Source organism: Trichoderma virens (genome assembly GCF_000170995.1).
Source record: "Trichoderma virens Gv29-8 chromosome Unknown TRIVIscaffold_5, whole genome shotgun sequence".
NCBI classification, from domain to species: Eukaryota; Fungi; Ascomycota; class Sordariomycetes; order Hypocreales; family Hypocreaceae; genus Trichoderma; species Trichoderma virens.
Window position 1 is genome coordinate 3,068,618 of NW_014013744.1, and position 22,413 is coordinate 3,091,030.

Sequence of the window (22,413 nt, forward strand, 5' to 3'; positions counted from 1 at the left end):
CCCGTACCTCTATGACCGACTGGGATTCAAAGTGTCATAATATGCTACGTATTGATGACTTCTATCTCCATAGGAGTTGCTATCATACCTTCTAAGAAGCTTAGGAATCTCATGTTTGTCAAAGTTTCACATTTGGTTTAATCTGGCTAACATAGCTATCTGTGCGATTTTTATAACCGCTCACCATTAATGATTGAATCCAGCATCCCTGCCGTAGCAACCAGTGCTTCGTCCTGGTGCCGGTACCCAACCACCTGAACGGCGATTGGGAGGCCTTTATAAAGGTCTGGCCCTGTATCTAATTGGAGAAAGAATAATCCGTTAGTTTCAGCTCTCCAGCAGAAAATATGGGTAGTCGGTATTCACGCACATAGTTTATAAACTTCGGCGTCATGGGTACCGTTTTTCGCGTTACTGAGATCGTCTTTGGAATCTGAATCTGTTACAACATCTATAGGTATGACTACTGCTGGGTAGTCAAGGTAGTTCCACAACCCTGTGTATGTAATACTCGTCCAAGTATCCAAGGGCAGCGCAGTATGGGGTGCTGGAGGCATCAAGATAGCATCTAGATTGTTGTCACAAAAGAGGCGCAGATATACCTTTGCAGCTTCCGCCCTACGTACGTTCAAGTCGAAGAAGCCTTTGAGAGTTGTTTTTTCTCTTGACAGGAGGCCAATTGTCTTGAGAGATGGCACCACAGGCTCTCCAGTTCGGCTAAACTGTTCAAGGTAATTCTTTTTTGGTATTTTACATCAGCAACCAATTCAAGGAAAAGAGCGATTGATGGACATACCTCGTCTCCCAATAAAGTAAAGTACGTCAAAAGGTCTTCACACAAATTCTTGACGTTTGGTAGAGTCAATGGGATAATTTCAACAGCATTACTCTGTCGAAGTTGATCAACTGCCTTCTTCAGGACCCTTCTCACTGGTGGAACCGGGGTGTAGACACCATCGTCTTCAACTACACCAATTCGCAAGGTCTTTGCGGCTTTGAGATCTATCCATGGCAACGAGATAACAGCGCTGTCATACTTCCATGTACCGGCCTTCATGATTGACTTCAGAAAGAGAACACAGTCTCGGAACGTAGTTGCCATTGGTCCAACACTCGACCTTACTCCGTCTGTGCCTGGTTCAGTAAGGTCACGCGTGCCACCGTGAGGAATCAGGCCTGCACTCGGCCTCAACCCATAAATTCCGTTACAAAGAGCCGGCACACGGATACTTCCGCCTATATCTGTACCAACTCCAAGAACGCTTCCTCTAAGGGCGAGCAGTGCACCTTCACCGCCTGTGCTACCACCGGCAGTTATGGAGGCATTTATAGGGTTGAGTGTCCTTCCAAATACATTATTGTCGCTGTCGGCGGTCATGACTAACTGCGGGACATTTGTCTTGCAGTAAAGAATGGCGCCAAGATCAAGCAACATGGCGGCAATAGCGCTGTGTTCTTCGGCTGGCGCATTGACATAGCAAGCCAAACCGGTTGAGGTATCATGCCCTTTAACTTGAAAAGTATCTTTGAGTGAAACGGGCAGGCCAAAGAGTGGCGGGAGCGTCTTGCCATCCGTTAAATCGAGTCGCTGTTTATCAAGTTGGCGAGCACGCTCGATCGCCTGATCAAAAAAGATTTCTGTCAAACAATTCACCTATTCCAATAATATAATTAATGATAGGATTATGTGACATATAATCGTATGAAACCTACCATCTGATGAGCAATAGCTGCTCGCTTGCAAAAAGCTGTGGTGACTTGCTCAACAGACCAAGTGCCAACTTTAAGACCCATCAGAAGACCTGTTGCGTCGTAGTTGGACGTGATTTCGATCTCAGTCTCGCTTAAGATCCCACAGGTGGGTGGTACATCAAAAAGGTTAATGGAGCCGTGGAGCATTTCTTGGTCAAGTATCCAGGCTGGGGGAATTTTTTGGCTCCTCCGCAGCCGTTTTTCATGGGAGATAATCTTATAGTCTTGTTGGGTCATTTTAATCGTCGAGCAATATCTGCGCAGCGTATGAGTCGCGAGAACTTTGATGCATTAATGCCTTTCTTTTTTTTTTTCCTCTTATGAGAGATATTCGATTGCTATATATACTTTTAATCCGCCTGGCACGTTTGGATAATGATCCCATAATCTCCAATACATTGACTATGCTATCCAACTCAGAACCTGAGAAGGATATCGCCACTCTCGCTAATAAATTCTCCGGTTCCGGTTCCATGATACTTACGCGATCCTTCTCAAAGCAACAATTGCGGACGATTTACATATTCATACCATCAATTGACTTAGGTAATAGTCATTGGCCAGATTTTTAAAGGGCAAATGGAATCCCAACCTCAACAATATTTGCAGCCAGTCAACCTTGTCAAACCCCGCTACCCATGGTTCTATGACGCTAAAATAAGCTGCTCCACAGAGTCTGCAACGTCAGTGAGATCATAAACTTCCGGTCAACCTTCCGGCGGTCAATATTCCACAGTCAGCAAGTGAGACGCTGATTCCTGTTAATGTAGGGTCTTCAAGGTTGGGGAAAGTCACTGTCGAGAATCTATTATCGCATGGATCGGCTAGCCTTTCCTCCCACTGCTCACGATACAAGTCAGGCAATTTACGTCCCCTAGCCTCACTGAAATAGACCAAATAAATGGCGACAATTACACCCAAAACTCGAAATACTCGAACAGCATGCGATCGGTGTTATGAGCTAAAAGAGCGATGCGCACGCTCGGCTATTAGCCTTGCCTGCACAAGGTGCAATCGGCTGCAACTTTCTTGCTCAATAACTCGTCCCATCCGTCCGGTTGGCCGAAGACCAAACAATTGGAATGCTTCAGTTGGTGCGGCTGCATCCAATCCAATCATATCCAGCACAAACAAGCAACGTCAGGTAGACGTTGGTTTTTGGTTTCATGACGGAATCAATATCGACTTCAGAGAAAGAGAACAGCTCAGGTTCCTCTTAAATGAACCCCAAAACTTCGGGTACCACCTTGTGAGCCGTAGTTTCGAACTTACGGAGCATCGATCACTAGTTGCTTTTCTTCCCGCCGCCATGCCACTCCTCAAGGATGCCTTCCTTTCCTATGCAAGTGGACTACAATTTGTTCAGACTGGTGTGGCAGTAGATGTAGATGTAAACGCAAGCCATCGCTATGCGTCATCTGCCATCGAAGTGCTGAGATCGTTAAACGTTACAAACATACAGGAGGCGATCTTATGCCTTACCCTCGGAAAAGTTCTAGTTCTATCTGTGTACTCCCTGATAGGGGTCGGCGCAGCCGAAATATGTCAATACTGCCTGAACACCGCGATGGTCTATACAAATGCAACGATATCCTGGGATCAAGACGTAGTATCACAACATAGCTTTCTTATGTTTATGGAGACTATAGATTGCCTGGTTCACTGTCGGAAGCCAACGCAGAGATTCCCACCACAACAAGCAGCAATTATGGACCGTTATCTTGGTCTGTGCTTGTCCTTATTACCTTATTATTATGATTTATGCGTCATCAACCATTCAATGGTAAACAATACTGACACGTCATACCTGGTTTACCTTTACAAGAAGCTTGATGAAGTCCGGGTTGCCGTGGACGCATGGCGACCACCACCCCTGGGAGACCTAATGCATCATGTCGAAACGGTAGACATGATTAATCTGCTCGCGCAAGCAAAAGTATACCGACTAGCGGCGTTGCTAGTAATCCATCGTCTGCGATACCCGTTTGGCCAACAAGATGGTCAAGCGAATGTCTGGGCAAACGAGATTATGAAGGAATTTGAGCTTGCGGATTGGGCTACAAAACAAGCCACTCGGTGTGTAACAATGCCTTATATAGTCGCAGCAGTCGAAATTCAGGACTTCAGCTTGCGAGTCAGGGCCCTGGAGAATGTTACCAAGTATGTCGACAAATTTACCCCAACGGTTCAACGATCAGCAAGGCAATTTCTCTCGCGCATCTGGCTAGAGCGAGACAACAACATAACTTACTGTTGGTTTCAATCAGTAACTAAACCTTGTCCAGTTCTACAATCCCTCGAATGTTAGACCATGCTGTGATCACAAAAGTTAGTGGTATGGTGTTTCATGCTGAAGTTGTTCTCTCACCATCATGCCAGTTCGAGTGATGCTGGGCTACCAACCCAGATGGTTCAACACTGAAGGAGTTACCGTAACAGAGAATAAGTGGAAATGCTTGGATAGTTTTATTGATTCACAGTTATGTTTTTTCCAATTCGGTTTTGGTTCTATAACGATAACATCTTGTCACTGGAACTGGAGGAGGGTTGTTCTTCACTAGATAGATGCTGTTCGTGAGGGGATGGTAAAATCAGGCATTCATCTATACTAATACTTAGCAAAGATTCTAGTTAGTCAGATGCTACACTACTTGATATAATCTCTACAGTAAAGCTTATGCATGACAATATGAAATTGTCAATTTGGGGTATGTGAAGTTGTTCATATCTCTCTAAAGACGGTAAAAAATTCCGGGATGCATTAGTCATAGGCTAAAATACGTCTCGGGTATGGTATCCTTGATTGTACTTATAGTTACTCCATGCCTAACAGTATCATGGTTGAAATATGAGGTATAAGCGCCAAACTTGTTAAATATGAAGTTGAATTAAGTACTGTAGTGCTGACAAAGAAAGTACAAAAAGCTGCTTTACCACCTCAAAGAGATCGGAGTACGCAGACGCGGTCTCACTACTCACAGACTAGGGTATACGCGTTCCTGTAAGCTTAATACGAAGCGTACCAAGGGTGTACGCATTCTTGTAAGCTTAACGAATCCAGGGTGTATGCATTTCGTTGGAGGAATAAGGCTGGGGCATACGCGTCCCCACCGATATTGTTCTGCTTAAAGATAAATTTGTCATAATGGATGAAGTTAGTCTCATAGCAAAATTCAACCAGCCAATAGAGTCTTACAACACCGGTGTGCTATGTACTACTGCGACGGCAGCTCGAGCCACTGAATTATCCACAGCCTCTCTGCTGGCGTTCAAACGATGAGAAATAGCGATACTCTGATAGGAAGGTCTATTTCTGGTATTTCACTGCCACACTTGGCCGCAACGAACACAAATTGAGAGTAGTAACCGTACAAGCGTAATAACTGGATCGTCTAGGATGTGTTTAGCAATTAATATATATTCAATGATTTGCTCTTGCTAAAACTACCTTAAGTCTACAGCGCTTAAATATGCGTGTTGATCAAATAAAAATACCTTTTTGATTTGAAACATCATGGCCTGGACTCGGGCCATTACGTACGCTGTTTTAAGCTCTTGTCTCTGGCTTCCTGCAGAGGCTGACTATATTTGGCCAAACGCAAAGATCGATGAACTTGACAGAGAGTTATACGAACAAGTTAACCCATTTGACGGTCCGGGGGGGGACTGTTTCCTTTGTTGACGGATGCAGTGGGCCAGCTGAGCGCGCTCTGGGTATAGGGCGCAGCTTTGGTGCTGAGTGGATTAGAAACGCCTATCACGACATGGCAACAGCGGATGTGTTCTCAGGGACCGGCGGTCTTGATGCCTCAATTGTTTTCGAGATGGATCGTCCTGAAAATGTTGGTGACGCGTTTCAGGAGACTCTAAACATTTTCAAGGGCAGCTATAATACTCGAATCTCGATGGCTGATTTATTTGCAATAGCCACAGTAATGGCAGTTGGTGCATGTTCAAATGGAAAAGTCATTGTTCCGTTCAGAGGAGGTCGCGTGGACGCAGTCGGTCCAGGTCCATCGGGCGTTCCAGAGCCTCAGCAAGATCTGCCAACACATACCTTGAGTTTTGCAAAACAGGGCTTTGATACATCTGAAATGATTGCTCTCGTTGCTTGCGGCCATAGTGTTGGAGGTGTGCATGGTGTTGACTTTCCAGAAATTGTCCCAAACCCAGTGCCAACCACTGATGTTCGTATCTCCATCAGACTGTCTTATGCTGCATTGGCGTTATAATCGCGACTCAGTTGACTAACTTGCTCCTTCCCAGATAAAAAACGATAATACAGTGACTTTTGATACAACAACGGACAATTTTGACAATTTTGTGTTAGTCTTTCTTTCACACTGCTGTATTATCCCATCTGCGCTCCACTGAACTGACCTCTTTCTTCCTGATAGTGCTAAAGAATTTGTCGCCAATATTTCTCAAAACCCGCTTGCGTTTGGTCAAAACGAAACAACACGATCAGACTTCCGTATTTTCAAGGCAGATGGTGGCGACATGATCTCGCGGATGGCATCGTCTAATGATTTTTTTCTGAATACTTGCAACATTATGTTTGAGCGCATGATTAATACTGTGCCGCGAGATGTTAAGCTGACAGATATCATCGAACCTCTTGCTATAAAGCCTAGAAAATTGTCCGTTGCAATTAATGACAACGGAACGCTATTAGCAAGTGGAATTATCCGAGTAAGTGCTATCATTCAGCCCAGCAACAGAAGCAGATCTGGAGTAATAGCTGACTGCCTGTTTGGATGCGCTACAGGTTGTTGATAACCTATTTAGTGGAAGCAAAACACAGGTTCTTATCCATTTGGCTTCGCGGTCTGGTGAAGTATTACCCGTTGCCATCGGAACCACATCACGAGGGCTAACTGGAGGCTGCGGCTATCCCAATTGCGGCCCAAGCTACACATATTACAGATTTAATTCTATAATTCCTGCCGAACTGGGAATATCATCTTTTACCGTTGAAACCGTCGATACCGCAACTGGGAAAGCTACAATCCATAATAATGGTGGGGCTGGATTTCCTATGTCCGATGCTATTCTGCCAATGTTTGGTCTGTCTAGTCAGAGCAGGACAACCATCAATGGTGGCGCCCAACTGCAGCTCAACTTAACTGTTGCAGTATGTATAACCCATAATTTACGTGGAGATCAATTTGTATGTGACTAACCATTCTATAATCAGGTTTTAAATGCAGAAATGTTTACCAACGTCTCGCTCATTGTTCCACAACCCTTAAACAAAAGTGCGCCAATTAGCCCATGGAATCAAGAAGTAGTTCATATGGAGCCTTTATATAAGATCTCCGGAACCAACTTTACGCTCTACAGGGGTATATGGCAGAGTAGTGGTCCATTGACGGCAACCTCTTCGCATCCGTTCGATATTATGGCTGAGGGATCGACGCAAACAGTTTCGAGTCTCTTTAACTCCTGGGATGATGTTGAATTTATTTAAGTTCTTTATTTCACATGCATGTCAATGAAGAAAATGGAAATAGAGACTTGAAAAACATTATGAGAATGGTTTGCCTAAATTACTATTCTGCTAAAGAATATGCGGTTCAATGTGGCCCAAGGAGGTTAATCCGTTGTTGTATGTGTGTTAAAGCTCAGGCAATTATTCAACGAAGTGAAGAGAGGCATAAAACTTCAGGAGATACTGAGTAGATCCACTAGACTCGCCCGAAAGAGTAGATCAAGTAGAGTGAGCGTTGTTATCCGAAGGATTAGCACTTTCATCAAACTTCTGCTTGATCGTATGATAGTATTTGCGAAGAATCCGTAATGAACTTTTCGTCTCTTTTTGCAATGTGATTCCACCTTGATGTTTAACAAGACGATATCTGGCATTTGCCCCCTATTTATGATAGCTCTTATATTCTTATGCATTCTACAAATATCTATTGTAGGTTGTAATATCCTCAGAGTAACATCGGTTTACAAATAGGTCGGGCAATAAATATTGAATTTATAATGTACTTTCTGGTGGTAAATTGTAGCAGATGGCAATTTCATGAGATATCATATCACTACGTAGGGTTAGAGCCAATTGCTTTTAGCAAATGCTGGAAAAGGAAATAATAGACGATATACCGAGTACTGGGATTGAAAATTACTATGTATTTAAGGCAATGGCACGTAGATGTCGCCACTTGCCTCCGTATGTGTGAACGAAGGCAAAACCTACTATGACATTGCAGCATATATCTCTGTATACCCTCTTTTGTCCTCTGTAAGCCATCCTGACTGTGGATATATTGAGTACGATGAAAATGTGCAGCAGTAATTTTAACAACCAGATGAAGAATATATCCTCTTGCTCTACCTAGTTCAGTTTGCGCCATTTTAATTTTAATGGAACCTCGGTGTATCCTTGGTGCGCTCTTGTCACCCAAACGCTCTCACATACGTTTATATGTGCTCGCCCTTTATCACATTCCATATGGGTGAACTATTCTGCACCTTCTGTTCTTTCCGAGATGTGGGTAATGGTTTGGCCGCACACTAACAAAGAGGCACAACTTACAAGCGGAGATTTCGATGGAGATAATAATACTTATTTTCATACCCTTCGTCACGTTAATGACTGGTCGCCATGTACAACGCATAAGAAGCTGGTTTTGTTATTCGCTAGTAGTCTGCTTATGCTTTCATCTTGACTATTCTATGACCCAGTTGGCATCGACAGCACTGCCTTGGTTGGTGCAATACTCGCACTTGACCACTTAGATGTGACAGTCTTGAGCTGAGTGTAAAAGTTCACCCCTGGTTTCCCATAAAAAGTACTAGCCCCCCCTCCAGCTACGCTCTTCTTGTTTCCTGTGAAGGAGAACATTGGAAGAGGGACTGGAATTGGAACGTTTATGCCCAATTGACCCGCTTCGATATTTCGCCGGAACTTCTCTGCGACAGCGCCCGAGGATGTGAAAATAGCAGCACCATTCCCATAATCATTCTTGTTAATAAGGTCGATACCTCCCTCGAGAGTGTCGGCAACAACACACACTAGTACCGGGCCGAAGATCTCCTCCTTATAGCACTGCATAGATGATTCGACGTTGGTGATTATTGTTGGGGCAACCCAGTTGCCATTTGGGTACTTTTCTGGCTTATAGCCGCGGCCGTCAAGAAGTATATGAGCTCCCTCCACTTCGGCACTAGCTATAAGTGATTCAATCCTGGCCTTACTCTCGGGTGTCACAACAGGACCAAGATCAGCACCATCCTCAAAGCCCGCATCGACTCGGAGAGTTCTAGCTTTCTGTACTAGTTCGTCAAGCCAGTTTTGGGTTTCACCAACAAATACTGCTACGGACAGTGCCATACAACGCTGTCCCGCAGCTCCAAAGGCAGCACTGACGATAGCATCCAGGGCCGCTTCTTTGTCACAGTCAGGCATGATTAATGCATGATTCTTAGCGCCCAAGTTTGCCTGTACCCTCTTTCCATTTGCGGAGCCACGCGTGAAGATATACTCTCCAGCTTTGTTACTTCCGACGAAACTTATGGCTTTGATAACGGGGGAGTCAAGAAGGAAATTAACGGTATCGTGCGCGCCGTGTACAATGTTAATAACGCCTTTTGGGAACCCGGCCTTTTCGGCTAATTCGGCAAGGATCATGGCAGCACCGGGATCTCTCTCGGAAGGTTTCAATACCAGTGTATTTCCAGTAATAGTAGCGATCGGAATACACCAAAGAGGTATCATGGCGGGAAAGTCTATATGTGTGTTTTTTTTCCTTTTCATTAGAACTTCACTGGGTGTTGAATGGCATGTGGAAGAACATACTGAACGGGCAGATTGCGGCTACCACACCGAGAGGCTCCCTGTAGGTTCTAGTCTCCATGTCTTTGGCGACCTCTAAAATCTCTCCTTTCATATACTCTGGGCCGGCGCATGCGGCTTCTGCTACCTGTAGCCCGCGTAGGACATCACCTCGTGCGTCTGAAAATGTTTTACCCTGCTCCAGTGTGATGGAAGCAGCGAGTCTATCCCAATTCTCTTTTATCATATTGACGAAGCGAAACATGATCTGTTGTCGGGCAATGATTGAGACTTTGCTCCAGGAGATGAAGGCAGCTTGTGCCGACTCAATTGCGAGTTGTAATTCATCACTGGTCATCATCGGCACTCTAGTGACTAAATTATTCGTGGCTGGGTCATGGACTGGAATGAAGTCCTTCGATTGAGACAGCCGGAATTCATTGTCCACAAAATATGGAGTGTCCCTTGGTTCGAATATTTTCTCATGAGTTCGAGGAAATTTGACTGAGGTTGAGCTTAGCAGGCCCACTGCGGTTGGGTTTAAGTCCGCAGTCATAGCTAAATGGCGTCGAGAGATGAATGTTGAATGTTTTTAAGTTATGCGGGCGCTTCTTATTCAGAGTCAAAAGTTGGGAGTCTTGTCGAGGGAGGTTAGTCGTGTTATTAATGATTGAAAGATATTCCCATGATTCAACCCCGCAGTAGTTGAGGAGCCCAACCTGCAGAGATGCCCAGCCTAATCCTGGGGTAATCTGTCGGCTGCTGTGTGGGGATGAGACACGCCGTCTCTGACCAAAGGCCAAAACTCCAAGAATAAAATACACCAGTTGGGAATTTCCGATAGATAAGCACCAGTGGGGAGACCTGATCCGCTTCATGAAGTCTTTTACTGCCTAATTGGAAATGGGAACGTTATTGCGCCTCCAGAATCCTAGTATCCAAAGGGCCAGGCATTTCCCGACTTTGGAAAGAGACCACTTTTATTAGTAGCGTTTGGTGGAGTATAATGATAGTTCCAGACACACTGTTTGAAAAATTGTCTAAGCCGATGTCAATCGGTTACGCAACAAGAAAAGCCTTGTAGATCGGAACAATTTCCCTTCATGAATCGATCACTCCAGAATGTTATCGTATTTCATTCTTGTGCTGCCTACGAAGTATTTTGAAACTTTATTTTCAACTGCTTCATAATCGAGAATTATCCACGCATCCTATGTCTGTTATTACGGAACTGGGAGCAAATACTCTGTAGCTCCAGGGCGGTAATAGAGCTACACCGAGATATTAATTGTCTCTGTCCACGCCTGGGTTGCCATCCTATTGTCGGATACTAAGGTTTTTCATCCATACATGCAAATATATATTAGCTCATTATCCAATCCAGAGACGCTGAATTGTCACTGGCGTCGGGTTAACAAATACTATCCCAATGTAGGAGCCATGACCTCTACAGGGACTCCCACACATGCAAGCAAGCTAGATCATTACATGATAACGGATCAGTTACGTGTATTCATATTATTATGAGGGGTATTTAAAGATGAACCAAGAGTGAAGAGTACTTATTGATCTCCTTTACGCCGTTCACACCGTCCCAGGAAGGCGTGGGCCCATGATGGTGGGAGACAGTCTACCGTGTCAAATATACCGATCATTGCATTCCCGATCTCTTCACGATATATTAAAAATAGTAGTGGGTTCAATGATAGTAAACCTAAATCACCGTATCATCGACTGGTAACTACTGCAAAATAAGATAGCGAAGAACTATGCGTAGCTAGAGCGGAAGGTGTGTCCTGAACGGTAGATAAAAATTGATCGCCTTAACAACCTGCTGTTCAATCAGATGTCCTCCCGTTTTTCCTTCTCTAATTCAAGGGGAAAAAAAAAAAGAGATGCGGCCTTCATTCATGACGTTTACAATATTCTGCACATTGTATTTTATGTCAACAATCAGTCATACTGGAATTAAGAGCTTTAAAAAAAGCATCCAAGTGCATAGATCTGCTTCTGGAAAGAAAGTTTGACTTCTAGGCATGAAAATAACGCTCAGGGGCACGTCACTTGTAAGGGGCCTCGTAATAAGTAGTAGGTTGAACGTTTTGAGGGTTTGAAGATGGCGCCAAAACAGCGCGAACAGAAGTTCCCATCCCATGAGCAACATAATTGTATTGACATCCTACGACCCGCAAAATACTGACTAAGATTGCATTCAGTATTGTATACAAGTGGGTGAAGCCCATTGCATTGTATAGATGCCGAGAGTGTATTATACCTAGGTGGGTCATATTTCTCCATATATCAGGATGTGGCCAACTATCTCTGCTTCAATTTAGAGATAAATTTGTCTCGCGTGGTGTGAGGTTTTCGGATTAATATTGACAGGTGATAATTTGATTTACTATATTTATCTTTACTCAATTGCAGATCAGCACTAGGACATTAACTTTCTATACTTGACACAGACGCGCAAGGCTATCGACAGTGTCCATATTATTGTGAAGAATGAAATGTGCAAATAGTAAGAATTATATAAGCGCTAGTTAGGGGCGCTACAGAACTTGTTAATTGTACAAATGGAGTTTCATTAAGTTGCAGCCACAAAACTCAATATACATATTCCAAGATCAGTCTTACACCTCTTTGCCCTCGCGTTCCACTAAATGCTCACATCTCCATAATTCCCAGATCTATATAAGAATAGAAAGCATTTCTTCCAGTTACTTACCGATTTTCTCTTCCAGATACAACCAACCAAATTAAGAGTAGCGCATATCAACTGCCAAACGTAAAAGCAAGTATGTCCAACATGTCAGGCAAGGGGTACCTTGACAAAGCCAGTTTGCACACGAAGGCACAATGGAGATCGGCACTCTTAACATACCCAGGAAACCTACAGGAGGCTTTGCGTGAGGCTCAGAAAGATCAGAAAAAAACTTTGTTTGGTGTTGCTCAGGGAATCCCGAGCACATTTTTAACAAAAGTCTATGCTTCTACCAGACCTGATTTTGTATGGTTTGATGTTGAGCATGGCATGTTCGATCGTTTAGTGCTTCATGAGTATGACGGCCAAAGGATCCATCTGTTTATTTATAGGAGTAGGCTTGCTAACTGTGTTAGTGCCATTCATGCAACTCAGCACCACTCTGAAGGCCAGACGATGGCCATTGTGAGAGTGCCAAAGGAAGATGAGGTGTCTTTGACTACAGCATTGGATGCCGGTGCCTCTGGTATCATCATCCCCCACTGCGAAAGCAAAGAAGAGGTTGAAGAGTTCATGAAAAGGATATATTATCGTAAGTATGACATATGAAAAACCTCAGAGACCGGAGAAAGACGTCTAAGCCTACCGCTGACGATACTGCTAGCTCCTCTCGGTGGTCGCTCGTTCAGCCCCTGGGTTTTCACACCGGGCATCTCAGACGCGTCTTTATACGAGAATGATGCGTTCAACATGAAAACATCAAACAACCATGTCGCCGTTATTGCACAAATAGAGAGCGTTAAAGGGATAGCAAACGTTGACGAGATTGCATCCATACCTGGAATCTCAGCAATGATGTTTGGCCCCGGTGATTTCATGGCGGATGCGGGTCTGGAACTGACTCTAGGGCAACCTCACCCTACTCTGGCTGCTGCCATGGAAAGCATGTCGAAGGCTAGCATGAAATATAATGTTCCCCTCTTTGGGTAAGTGCCGGATTTTTTCACCAATGAGTCCTACTGTGCTTTGTATTCTAACTCAATATAGCGCAGCTAGGAGTCTTGACATGGTCCCCATGATGATAGAATCAGGTCATCGAGCGATCATGGTCATGTTGGACGTATGGGGTATCGCTAACATGACGAAATCGAGCTTAGACCAGGCAAGAGGGTGCGTTTTGAATGCAAAATAGCAACTCCTCCTTTCGGAAACTCGGCACTGAAGGTCTGATGCGTTCAGGGATACATTTTGTGGGGGTTATAGTATACCATATACATTTTAGAAGGCATCTAGAGTAATATTATTCAGATTGACACCTTTTTATCGTCTTCAATGTTACTCGTAAACTGACATATTAGACAGGTAATTCCCCAAATAAGGAGATTAGTGAGGTGCCACGTATGGATAATGTGGATCGAGATCTGAATTTGATTTTATGATATGTAACTTAAGCAAAACAACAAGCTGAGATAAAAATCAGGGAATAAATAACACAGACGTGGTAACATAAGCATCCCCTTGCAGCTTGTAGCAAACGAATAGTAAGAGCGTAAGAAAAACTTGTGACTTCCTTGAATGAGAAGCCATGCATTTAAAACATCTGAGAAGGTTCATTTAGGGAAGTTTGATGATTTCTCGCCAGCAGATAGCCTTGCAAGTTTCAATGCCAACCCAAGGAACTCGCCCTCAACGGCAACTGAGGCAGCACCGGGAACCTTCCCAGCATGCATTGTTCCGACGTTTCCAAGAATGGCAACGGCAACATCCATTTCTTCATTCCAGAACATACTTCCATTGAAACCCAAAGTACTTCCGTTGTGACCAAACCACCCTTGACCATCGCTAGTCTGCATCTTGAAGATACCATGACCCACCCATATGCTAGGTCTTATTGGTATGAGGTCGAGCATTATTTTCTGCGAGGAGGATGACAAAATTTTGGCATTTCGAATGGCAAGCGCTAGAGTGCAAAGATCTTTTGGATGTGACAAGTTGCCGCCGGCGACCCATTCTGTTGACATGTTCGATATGCTTGCATTTAAGAGATCCGGACGAGATTTAGGATTTGGGAAAGAAGGACAAGCACCGGCTGTTGACAAGAATGTGGGAGTTACCCAATGATATCTACTGGGAATTTCACCTGCTTGAGGCATTTCAAATCCCTCAAGATATGTATAATTCAACCCCAGGGGCTCAAGCACTCGCGAGCGAATGAGAGCTGCGGCTCCGACGCGTGAATGTCCAACTGGCATGTCAATTTCGGGGGAAACGTCCGTTGAGTAAATGGCCTCTGCAATTAGACCAAGGAAAGTAAAGTTGGTGTTTGCATATGAGTAATTCCCTGGGGTAGGCTTGGGATCCGGTGCATGAAGATTCGGGTTGCTCTCGTAGCGGATGTAATCCAGAGTTTCTGTGCTTGTCCAAATCTTATCGGGATCAAGTTCTGACCCACGGCCCTCTCGTATCCATCGAGGATCATCTTCCCAGCTTGGAATGCCCGAAGTGTGGCGAAGGAGCTGGCTTATGGTTGCTCCTGACGCATGAGGGATACCTCGGAGCAATTCCGCAGAGACGTACTGTTCAAGCGTATCGTTGAGGTTGAGTCTCTTTTCATCAATGAGCTGTAGTATTACTACACTCATGAAAACCTTTGTGATGCTTCCGATTCCAGAGACGTGGTCAGAAGTAAACGGTTTTCTGCCTTCTATATTTGCCAATCCTGCCGTGCCTGCCCATAGCAGACCTTGCGAGGATGCCACTGCAGCCGTCAGACCCGGTACACCGATCTCGACGCTGTCTTGGAGGCATTTTTGCAATGCACCCTGCAAAAAATCCTTCGTAGTAGAGATTTGTGTAGACATTGAACGAGATATCTGAATAATTAAACCCTTCAACTATGAAGCTTGAGGAGATCGCAGAATCTCACGACGATGATGAGTCAAACTCAAGTATTACTTATTATTAGTCACAACATGCTGTGCACCGCCCACACGTGATCAAATATTCCGTCATCGGCACTAATGGCAGAAAGAAATTAAAGTGTGACGTCCATCTAGCCGTATAGTGTCTATTTGGTGAACAATAATTTTCTTTCAAATGGCTTTGGCCGAGTTGAAAATGAGGATTTAGAGATATGGCCATCGTCGTGGCAGCATTTGCCATTCGTAGAGATCAAACAAACGTAGAGGAAGCCCCGCTCCTTATTACTAAGCATGCACCGCTCAAGCGGCTTGTCGGTACGATACAACTATGTGAAATTCCAACAGGTGGACCAAAACCTGAGAGAGTGCCTGTTGCCTCGATTTTAGCTGGACTGAGTATTTTTACAAAGACGGTTAGAGAACGATGCTGGATAAATGACTTGATGGCTATTTACGGCAACTTGCAGCGTTAAGCGACGGATTATTCATGCAGTTTGATAACGGACAAGGGGAACATGGCCTAATTGAGCGTCTTGGTAGCGTATGGTAACGAGAAGAACCATAGCAAGTCTCAGTTGGTGATTATTATACCTGCCCTTTCGCGATATGGTGGCATGCATTAGTTTCAAATAAAGATTTATCGCCACATGTGTCCACCTCGTATAAGTTTACTTCACGATCTCGAAAGCCTTTTCCCTGTTGGATATAAGTTTATAACGCATCATAAAATAAAGCTCCCTAAGGCAGGAGGATAAACCTCATAGCAACTACTCACCTTGAATATCTCTATGGACTTATACTGGATAAGCCGTAAAAGGACCGAATTGCCGAGAATCTTCAAGCTCCTTCTACTTTGGGGATTCTTCGTATTGGTGCTAGCTTCAGATCCGTCGGCCACGGCAAAGACGGCAAGCCTTTGGTAGCTATCACAACACAGATTGTAGGATGAATCAAAGGCTCAGAAGTATCTCGACTTCATATTTAGTGGCTTTAAACTGGGACTCTTCTGTATTCCTGTCGTAGACTGCATTGTAAATATCGTGCGATTGAACAATGTCACTCTCGCCTTCCTCCATTGTTCTAGGTCGGTCCACCTAACCTCTGTTGCTGGAGAAGTGTTCATATAAGATCAGTCATCTATATAAGGCAAAGAATCCTCTGTTTGTACTTTTCCAAAAAACATTTTTGAAGCATTGTCGTACATCAACCAATTACAGTATCATCATCTTCAAATCAACCTGACTCAGGAACGAAAACGAAATGTTGTTCACAGCAGCAATACAGTTAGGAATTGCAAGCTTGGCATTAGGAGCTCGTACTGTTGGTTCTACCTCTCGATTGCAGAAGTATTATTATTAACAAGCAACTGAGAAGCCTCGTGCCGCGGCTGTTTCCAATCCCTCAGGCCAGAAAGTTACAAGTTCCGCAGCTTTTAGTAGTGGGGCTGGCAACAACAACAATGCTAATATTTATGATGGAACTGGTAACGCTGGATCGGATACCTACAGTAAGCATTTTGTGTCTAATATATAATCCCGCTTTCACCGTACACGTTTCTAAAACCGTTAGGGTGTTATTATGGCGGCTGGGAGAGCTTTCCCCCGGTATCTGAATGGATTGAGTTCGATGCTATGTGGAATTACTCAAAGAATGCTATGGCCGATTCTTGTGCCAACCTTGGAATAGGCTCTTGCTCCAATGGTGCTGGTGCTTTTGGACCTGGCAATAGCGGAGAGCAAACCGGCTTGATTTGGAACGCCATCCAACAAGTTGCCCAGACCTCCTTAGTTGATCATCGATTCATTCTAGCTACAATTTTGCAAGAGGTAAGACTTCTTTCATGATCCATTAAACCGTAATTATACGATATCTATCTGCTAACATTTACAAAGTCCATTGGTTGTGTCAACGTCTGCCCTACTACAAACCCAGATCCTTCGGCGCCAAATAACCCGGGTTTGATGCAATCTGATGGTGGAGTAACGTTTGTAGGCAATTCGGCCAGTAACTCAGCTCAACAATCAAGCATCACTCAAATGGTTATTGATGGTACCCAGGGAACCGCCCTTGGTGATGGGCTGGTTCAGTGCATAAACCAATACGGGAACATTTATGAAGTAAGTGATAAAATAGGAAACTGATTTAGTGATTCTAACACACAAACATTAGGCTGCTCGCTGTTATAACTCGGGTTCAGTTAACGCCGGAAATTTGAATGATGGCCAAGGAGCTACCGCTTCCTACGTCAATGATATTGCCAACCGGATGACTGGCTGGCTTTACTCCAACTCCAAGTTCAATCAATGTTAGTTGATTGATATCTTCAATATCTCTCGACTTTTCAAGTATATATCTTATCGCTATTAGCATGTATATTCCTGGAAATTTTACTAAGTGCTCAATCAAGATCTGAGTTCAACATGCTTTCTTTTGCTCATGTTGGATTTGAACGTTCCCCAGTATCGTTATTTGACTGCTTACTAATTTATCTAAACCCATATAAGTGTCAAAATCTGTTAAGATTGAACAGATTATACAGTGTGTTTCATAAAATACATACGATGGCAATACGTTCGGAGATTGGCGGGGTATCTCCATAGGCGGTGTGACCAGAGTTGGAGGCAACGGATCGAGTGCCAGGAAGATACGCACCAATAGGTAGGTAATAACTTCTCTCCCAAGCACATAGTAGCAGATGTATTAAGCAGCCAATCTTGAAAGAACCATTTTATTCAAATAGTATATATATGTAGTTATTTGCAAAGATGTACGCTCGAAGCATTTTGCACCCTGGTAAGCGAGATCCATCCATACCCTGTCCCAACGTCGTATTTTATGGAGACACTGTTCTAAATTTTCTTGGCGAATGAACATTTTCTGTTAACAGTTGATCCTTTATATAATGCGACCGGCCCTGTTGTCGTTGTTCGGGGATAGTACGTAGCGTGTAGGCCGCGTCACGCGATCACTGCGATGTCCGTCTCTCGCATTAACGCAGCTTTTTGCATCCTCTGGATTCTCCTCTTCGGGCTATCCTCCATTTTCTCATACGATGATCCGTCCTCCATCTTTTTCAATGCCAATCGAGCCTACGAACAGCGCTTTTCCAGCGTGAGAGCCGCTGAGGCGGACGTATACATCCGTAATCCACCTTCGAGGATCATACCGATCAAACCTGTCGACAAGTTGCTCTGCATCGGCATTCCTAGTATTAATCGCACGACCGAGTCGTTCCTTTCCTCCACGATCGCTACACTCTCCGATACACTCACGCCAGAAGAGCGTGCATCTATCCGTATCGTCGTATTACTGGCAGATAAATCACCCTCGGAGCACTTTGCTTATGGACAAGATTGGCTAGAGCCGCTTGTTGATGAGGTCCTATTGTATGGCGAGCCGCCTCTGGGAAGCACTATATATCGTCGTATACCCCTTGATCTCAAGGAGGGGAATATCCGTGGCGATGGCCGTGTCGAAAACATGAGACTCGACCACTCAGCCCTAGTGGAAGCCTGCAGACAGCAAGAATACCCATACTTTGCGCTGGTGGAGGACGATATTGTTACCATGCGCGACTGGTTTCCGCGATTCAAGAAAGGGCTAACATACGTCGAGCAAAAAACCAAAGACACTTCGAGAGAATGGATATATTTGCGATTATTTTACTCGGAGATATTAATGGGATGGAACAATGAGGAATGGCTGGCCTATTCCAAAGTCATTTGTTTGGTATATACCGCCGTTTTAATTGTGTTTCTGGTGGGGCGTAAATATGTACGCATCGGTGTTTCGACTGCCGTTACGCCACACACGCAGCGTTACCTGGCGGCCCTTATTTTTGGTCTTTGGCTGCCAGCTCTCATTGCTCTATACTTCCTCTCCGGCCGTCTGTTCACTGGCAGATTGAACCCATTTAGCTTGAGCACATTGCACGGAGCCAGGGAGATGCCTCATTACGGGTGCTGTGCTCAAGGACTTGTCCTTCCTCAGCGACATCTGGAAGATTTCCAGGCACTGCTGAGAGACCCTCCATACAATTTTCCGGGTGACATGATCTTGGAAGATTATGCCGAAGCTCGTGGACTTGTCAAATGGGCACTAGAACCAAGTGTGTTCCAGCATGTTGGATTCAAGGAGTCTTCCGATGGAACACGCAGAGCCGAGGTTTGGAACTTCGGATTCGAACGGCAGTATAAGAAATAATCATGAGAACATGCACGTGCATCAGCGCAAGCGATGAAATTTATAGTCTAATACATACAATAATTATAATAAAGATATATTTCTGGCACCATTCATCTCACTCATGACTCCCTGGACATCCACACGGCGACCTAAGAGATCCTGTTTCTCCCGTACGCGCATCATGAGTATCAGTATAAGCCTCTGGTCAGTTAACCCGTCTGCCGTATTGCCGACTGAAGCATCTATGTGCTCTACAGTATTATGATCGCGCCGTCTTGTTACGCCATTCATGGCCGATGCCATTTCATCCATGAACTCCGAAATCCAATCCGCATATATTTCGTCCATTGTTTCGATTCCTGCAATAAAGATGGGTAAAGGCCATAACATTGACCGAGGTATCTTCGTTAGAGGTGCCATCCCGCCTTCACGGTATATGTGCCGGAGCCGTAATGCAATTTTTAGGATACCGCTAGTTGCGATTGTGGCGGTCGAATCACTACGTATATCAGGGTACAGAAATCGTGACCAGAGCACTTTGGCTGATAGAAATGCTGCATAACAAGATAACCACTGCAGCGAGGCTCGATCGGTATCCTGTAATGTGTTTGCAGGCCGAAGTGAATTTAGAGCCAGGCTACCATTGGCAGTATTATTTCCAAGACTTGTGATGATGTTGCGAAGTGCACTAGCTGCAGGGTTCGTCGCTACAGCAAGGTCAAATTCAGTGTCCATGCGTCGTATATCAAGGCTGATCGCAGTCTCCTTAGCTTCTGCGAGCTCACGTTGTTCCGACAAAGCGCCGTTTTGTTCTACTATATATTTCCATGAGCGATAGTGAAGCATTTTGGAAATGAGGCAGAATGTTTCATGCGTTCGGACTGATACGGGTACTTTCTTCTCGTCTTGAGCCAGCTCGTCAGGAGGATATGTTTGACCAAAAATTTCGGACAGGTAGGAGTGCGAGTGAGATAAGATATGTTTGTAATTAGGGTGGCGTATGAGTTCATCAAGCAGTGTAGTCATCGGGATATTTTCTCCTCTGGCGCTGAATGGCATTGGTGAGGAAAATATCCTTAGACGGACATCAATATAACAAAGCCACAGGAGAAATTTGCATGCCAAGGCAGAGAGACAGGTAACATCAAGATGACATGCCAAGTGCTCTTTTAAATTATCCAACCGGTTGAGAATCGAAGTGGCATCGCCATTTAAAACGTCACATCTGCAGAGAAACAGTGCAGATGATATTGTGACCTCGGCTTTTGAAGAAATGACACATAGCCGGGTCGGTGCAGCTGAGCCGGACTCCAAAAAATTATTCGGTTCTCCCCGCCATGGTAGACGCTCAAGACCTTGGACTGCTCGGGTATAGTATATTTTCCAAGATTCGTCGTGGGATGAAGAGGTCGTTGCCAAGTGCTTTGCAGCCCAGGCAAGGACGGCAAACCGGAATGGAGAATCATGACTACAGTGCGCACTTTGAATGTAGTCGAGAACAAATCTCAGATAGTTTCCTTTGCCGTCCTCTTTGAGAGAGTAGCCACAGCTAGCAATCCACCGCTCGAAATGCGTTAGATAAGTAGCGTCCCTATTGACATGTGGCAGGAAAGTCTCATTCATCTTTGGTGGGGAGTCTGTAATTTTGGTGCACTTCTTTTCGAAGGGCTTTTGATCTTCTGTCGGTTGTGTCTGGTGACTGCCTTCCCCAACATCGTCGAGCTGATACTCTAAACCGTTCGTTGAAAGTGTGAAATCTGGCCAGCTGGGAAATTCGATGTCCTTGTCAAAGAATTGCTCGAAACAAAAATTAAAATCTGAAACATCCGAGATCTGAAATCCAGTGAATCCAACAAGATCACTCTCTGGGCGTTGGCTGTCAAGGGTCGTGGTATCATTTGTAGATGGCGCTGTCGGCTGAAGGTTCCATTTAGCCGGACGCGTATTGGATTCGGACTGCCATTTTTCTTCCGGGTCGGTAAATTCCAGCGCAGCTAGGTCTAGATTCCGATGTTCTCTTATGCCCAACCCTGATGCGCATCGTTGTTGATGACGACTGGCGCCTCCAATATCATCCGGTTTCGTCTTGAGACGTGATACTTGTAAATCAGGCGTATGCGAGAGCTGCTCCCGTTGACTGGTCAGGGATGCCGCTAGAGATATTCTCATATTGCTATCAAACGACGAGATACAGGCTGCTTTAAGTCGCACGCAATTTTGGCAAGGGCTGCCTCCAGTGCAGCGGACTTTTCGCTTCCTACATGTCATGCATCCTACCTCCTAGCGATTAGTCTTTCGGTTTTTCGTCACGTTTGCTGTTCAGCGCTTCGCCCATTCCAATCCAACGCAGATTGTTTACTTACCATGAAAGCTTCGGCGCTGTGTGCGATCCATTGCAATGATTTTTTTGGGTGCCCGGGTATATGCGTAGTTGGGTTGGATTAAAGAGAAACGGATGTAAGGCGCGGTCAATATTCTATAGGGGATGGCTGGTGGCCGGTCTACAAATTAGCGCGTATTGAACCAAGTATAGGCTATATACGAAGAGACCACTGAACTACCTATGCCTTACATAGCCTTACGGCGTTGGAGAGCTCTAATCTGGGAGTCTACAACAGCTTCGACTAGAACTCCCTGTACAAGTAAGCCCTTCGACTCTTCGACGAACTTTAAACCACAAAGGCATCCGCAAATGGCTATCGAAAAAGAAGCCGTTTATTACAGTAGAAGCAGCAGAGCTTCGGCTTGCTTTTGCTAGGCATTGGATCCAAAACATCGAAGAATTAATAGCGGTATGTGTAATTAAACTTTTTCGGTTTGTCAAAGGTCTAACCCTAATTTTAAGTCTATATTTTCGGATGAGTCTACAGTCTAGAATTCTAATTCAAATCCTGGAAGTTAAGTATGGCGACATTCCTGGGAAGCTCTACTTCCAAAATATATTAACAAAACTGCACATGTCAAGCCTAAAATCTCAATAATAGTCTAGGTAGCTATCTTACGAGATCGAAAATCTCAACTCCACATCGTAACGGAGAACACACCCAGGAGAAAGCAAGGATTTAATTCTA

The 22,413-nt window shown here is 44.6% G+C and overlaps 9 protein-coding genes across 9 annotated transcripts; 5 read left to right on the forward strand and 4 right to left on the reverse strand.

Annotated features, from left to right (window-relative positions):
• Nucleotides 1–170: 170 nt before the first annotated feature.
• On the reverse strand, nt 171–1,989 carry TRIVIDRAFT_149050 (uncharacterized protein; the record flags this gene model as incomplete). The annotated part of the gene is made up of 4 exons (XM_014102883.1): nt 171–298; nt 371–737; nt 797–1,654; nt 1,714–1,989. The coding sequence occupies 4 exons, from the start codon at nt 1,987–1,989 to the stop codon at nt 171–173; spliced, it is 1,629 nt and encodes a 542-aa protein (XP_013958358.1).
• Nucleotides 1,990–2,653: 664 nt separating this feature from the next.
• Nucleotides 2,654–4,060, forward strand: TRIVIDRAFT_149124 (uncharacterized protein; the record flags this gene model as incomplete). Its single annotated transcript, XM_014102884.1, has 1 exon — nt 2,654–4,060. One exon carries the CDS (start codon nt 2,654–2,656, stop codon nt 4,058–4,060), a length of 1,407 nt encoding a protein of 468 aa, XP_013958359.1.
• Nucleotides 4,061–5,360: 1,300 nt separating this feature from the next.
• On the forward strand, nt 5,361–7,222 carry TRIVIDRAFT_147594 (uncharacterized protein; the record flags this gene model as incomplete). Its single annotated transcript, XM_014102885.1, has 5 exons — nt 5,361–5,924; nt 6,019–6,081; nt 6,316–6,448; nt 6,636–6,886; nt 6,950–7,222. The coding sequence occupies 5 exons, from the start codon at nt 5,361–5,363 to the stop codon at nt 7,220–7,222; spliced, it is 1,284 nt and encodes a 427-aa protein (XP_013958360.1).
• Nucleotides 7,223–8,366: 1,144 nt separating this feature from the next.
• On the reverse strand, nt 8,367–9,815 carry TRIVIDRAFT_215959 (uncharacterized protein; the record flags this gene model as incomplete). The annotated part of the gene is made up of 2 exons (XM_014102886.1): nt 8,367–9,486; nt 9,557–9,815. The coding sequence occupies 2 exons, from the start codon at nt 9,795–9,797 to the stop codon at nt 8,432–8,434; spliced, it is 1,296 nt and encodes a 431-aa protein (XP_013958361.1).
• Nucleotides 9,816–12,341: 2,526 nt separating this feature from the next.
• TRIVIDRAFT_67788 (uncharacterized protein) lies at nt 12,342–13,408 on the forward strand (the record flags this gene model as incomplete). The annotated part of the gene is made up of 4 exons (XM_014102887.1): nt 12,342–12,592; nt 12,653–12,828; nt 12,901–13,222; nt 13,284–13,408. Coding segments are annotated over 4 exons (874 nt in total), but the record flags the coding sequence as incomplete, so codon positions are not given.
• Nucleotides 13,409–13,846: 438 nt separating this feature from the next.
• Nucleotides 13,847–15,097, reverse strand: TRIVIDRAFT_190993 (uncharacterized protein; the record flags this gene model as incomplete). Its single annotated transcript, XM_014102888.1, has 1 exon — nt 13,847–15,097. The coding sequence occupies one exon, from the start codon at nt 15,095–15,097 to the stop codon at nt 13,847–13,849; it is 1,251 nt and encodes a 416-aa protein (XP_013958363.1).
• A 1,286-nt stretch (nt 15,098–16,383) lies between these two features.
• Nucleotides 16,384–17,561, forward strand: TRIVIDRAFT_230434 (uncharacterized protein; the record flags this gene model as incomplete). The annotated part of the gene is made up of 5 exons (XM_014102889.1): nt 16,384–16,477; nt 16,532–16,664; nt 16,727–16,983; nt 17,050–17,274; nt 17,327–17,561. The coding sequence occupies 5 exons, from the start codon at nt 16,418–16,420 to the stop codon at nt 17,465–17,467; spliced, it is 816 nt and encodes a 271-aa protein (XP_013958364.1).
• Nucleotides 17,562–17,922: 361 nt separating this feature from the next.
• On the forward strand, nt 17,923–19,430 carry TRIVIDRAFT_212765 (uncharacterized protein; the record flags this gene model as incomplete). Its single annotated transcript, XM_014102890.1, has 2 exons — nt 17,923–17,985; nt 18,257–19,430. 2 exons carry the CDS (start codon nt 17,923–17,925, stop codon nt 19,358–19,360), a joined length of 1,167 nt encoding a protein of 388 aa, XP_013958365.1.
• TRIVIDRAFT_221410 (uncharacterized protein) lies at nt 19,424–21,511 on the reverse strand (the record flags this gene model as incomplete). Its single annotated transcript, XM_014102891.1, has 1 exon — nt 19,424–21,511. The coding sequence occupies one exon, from the start codon at nt 21,509–21,511 to the stop codon at nt 19,424–19,426; it is 2,088 nt and encodes a 695-aa protein (XP_013958366.1).
• Nucleotides 21,512–22,413: the final 902 nt, after the last annotated feature.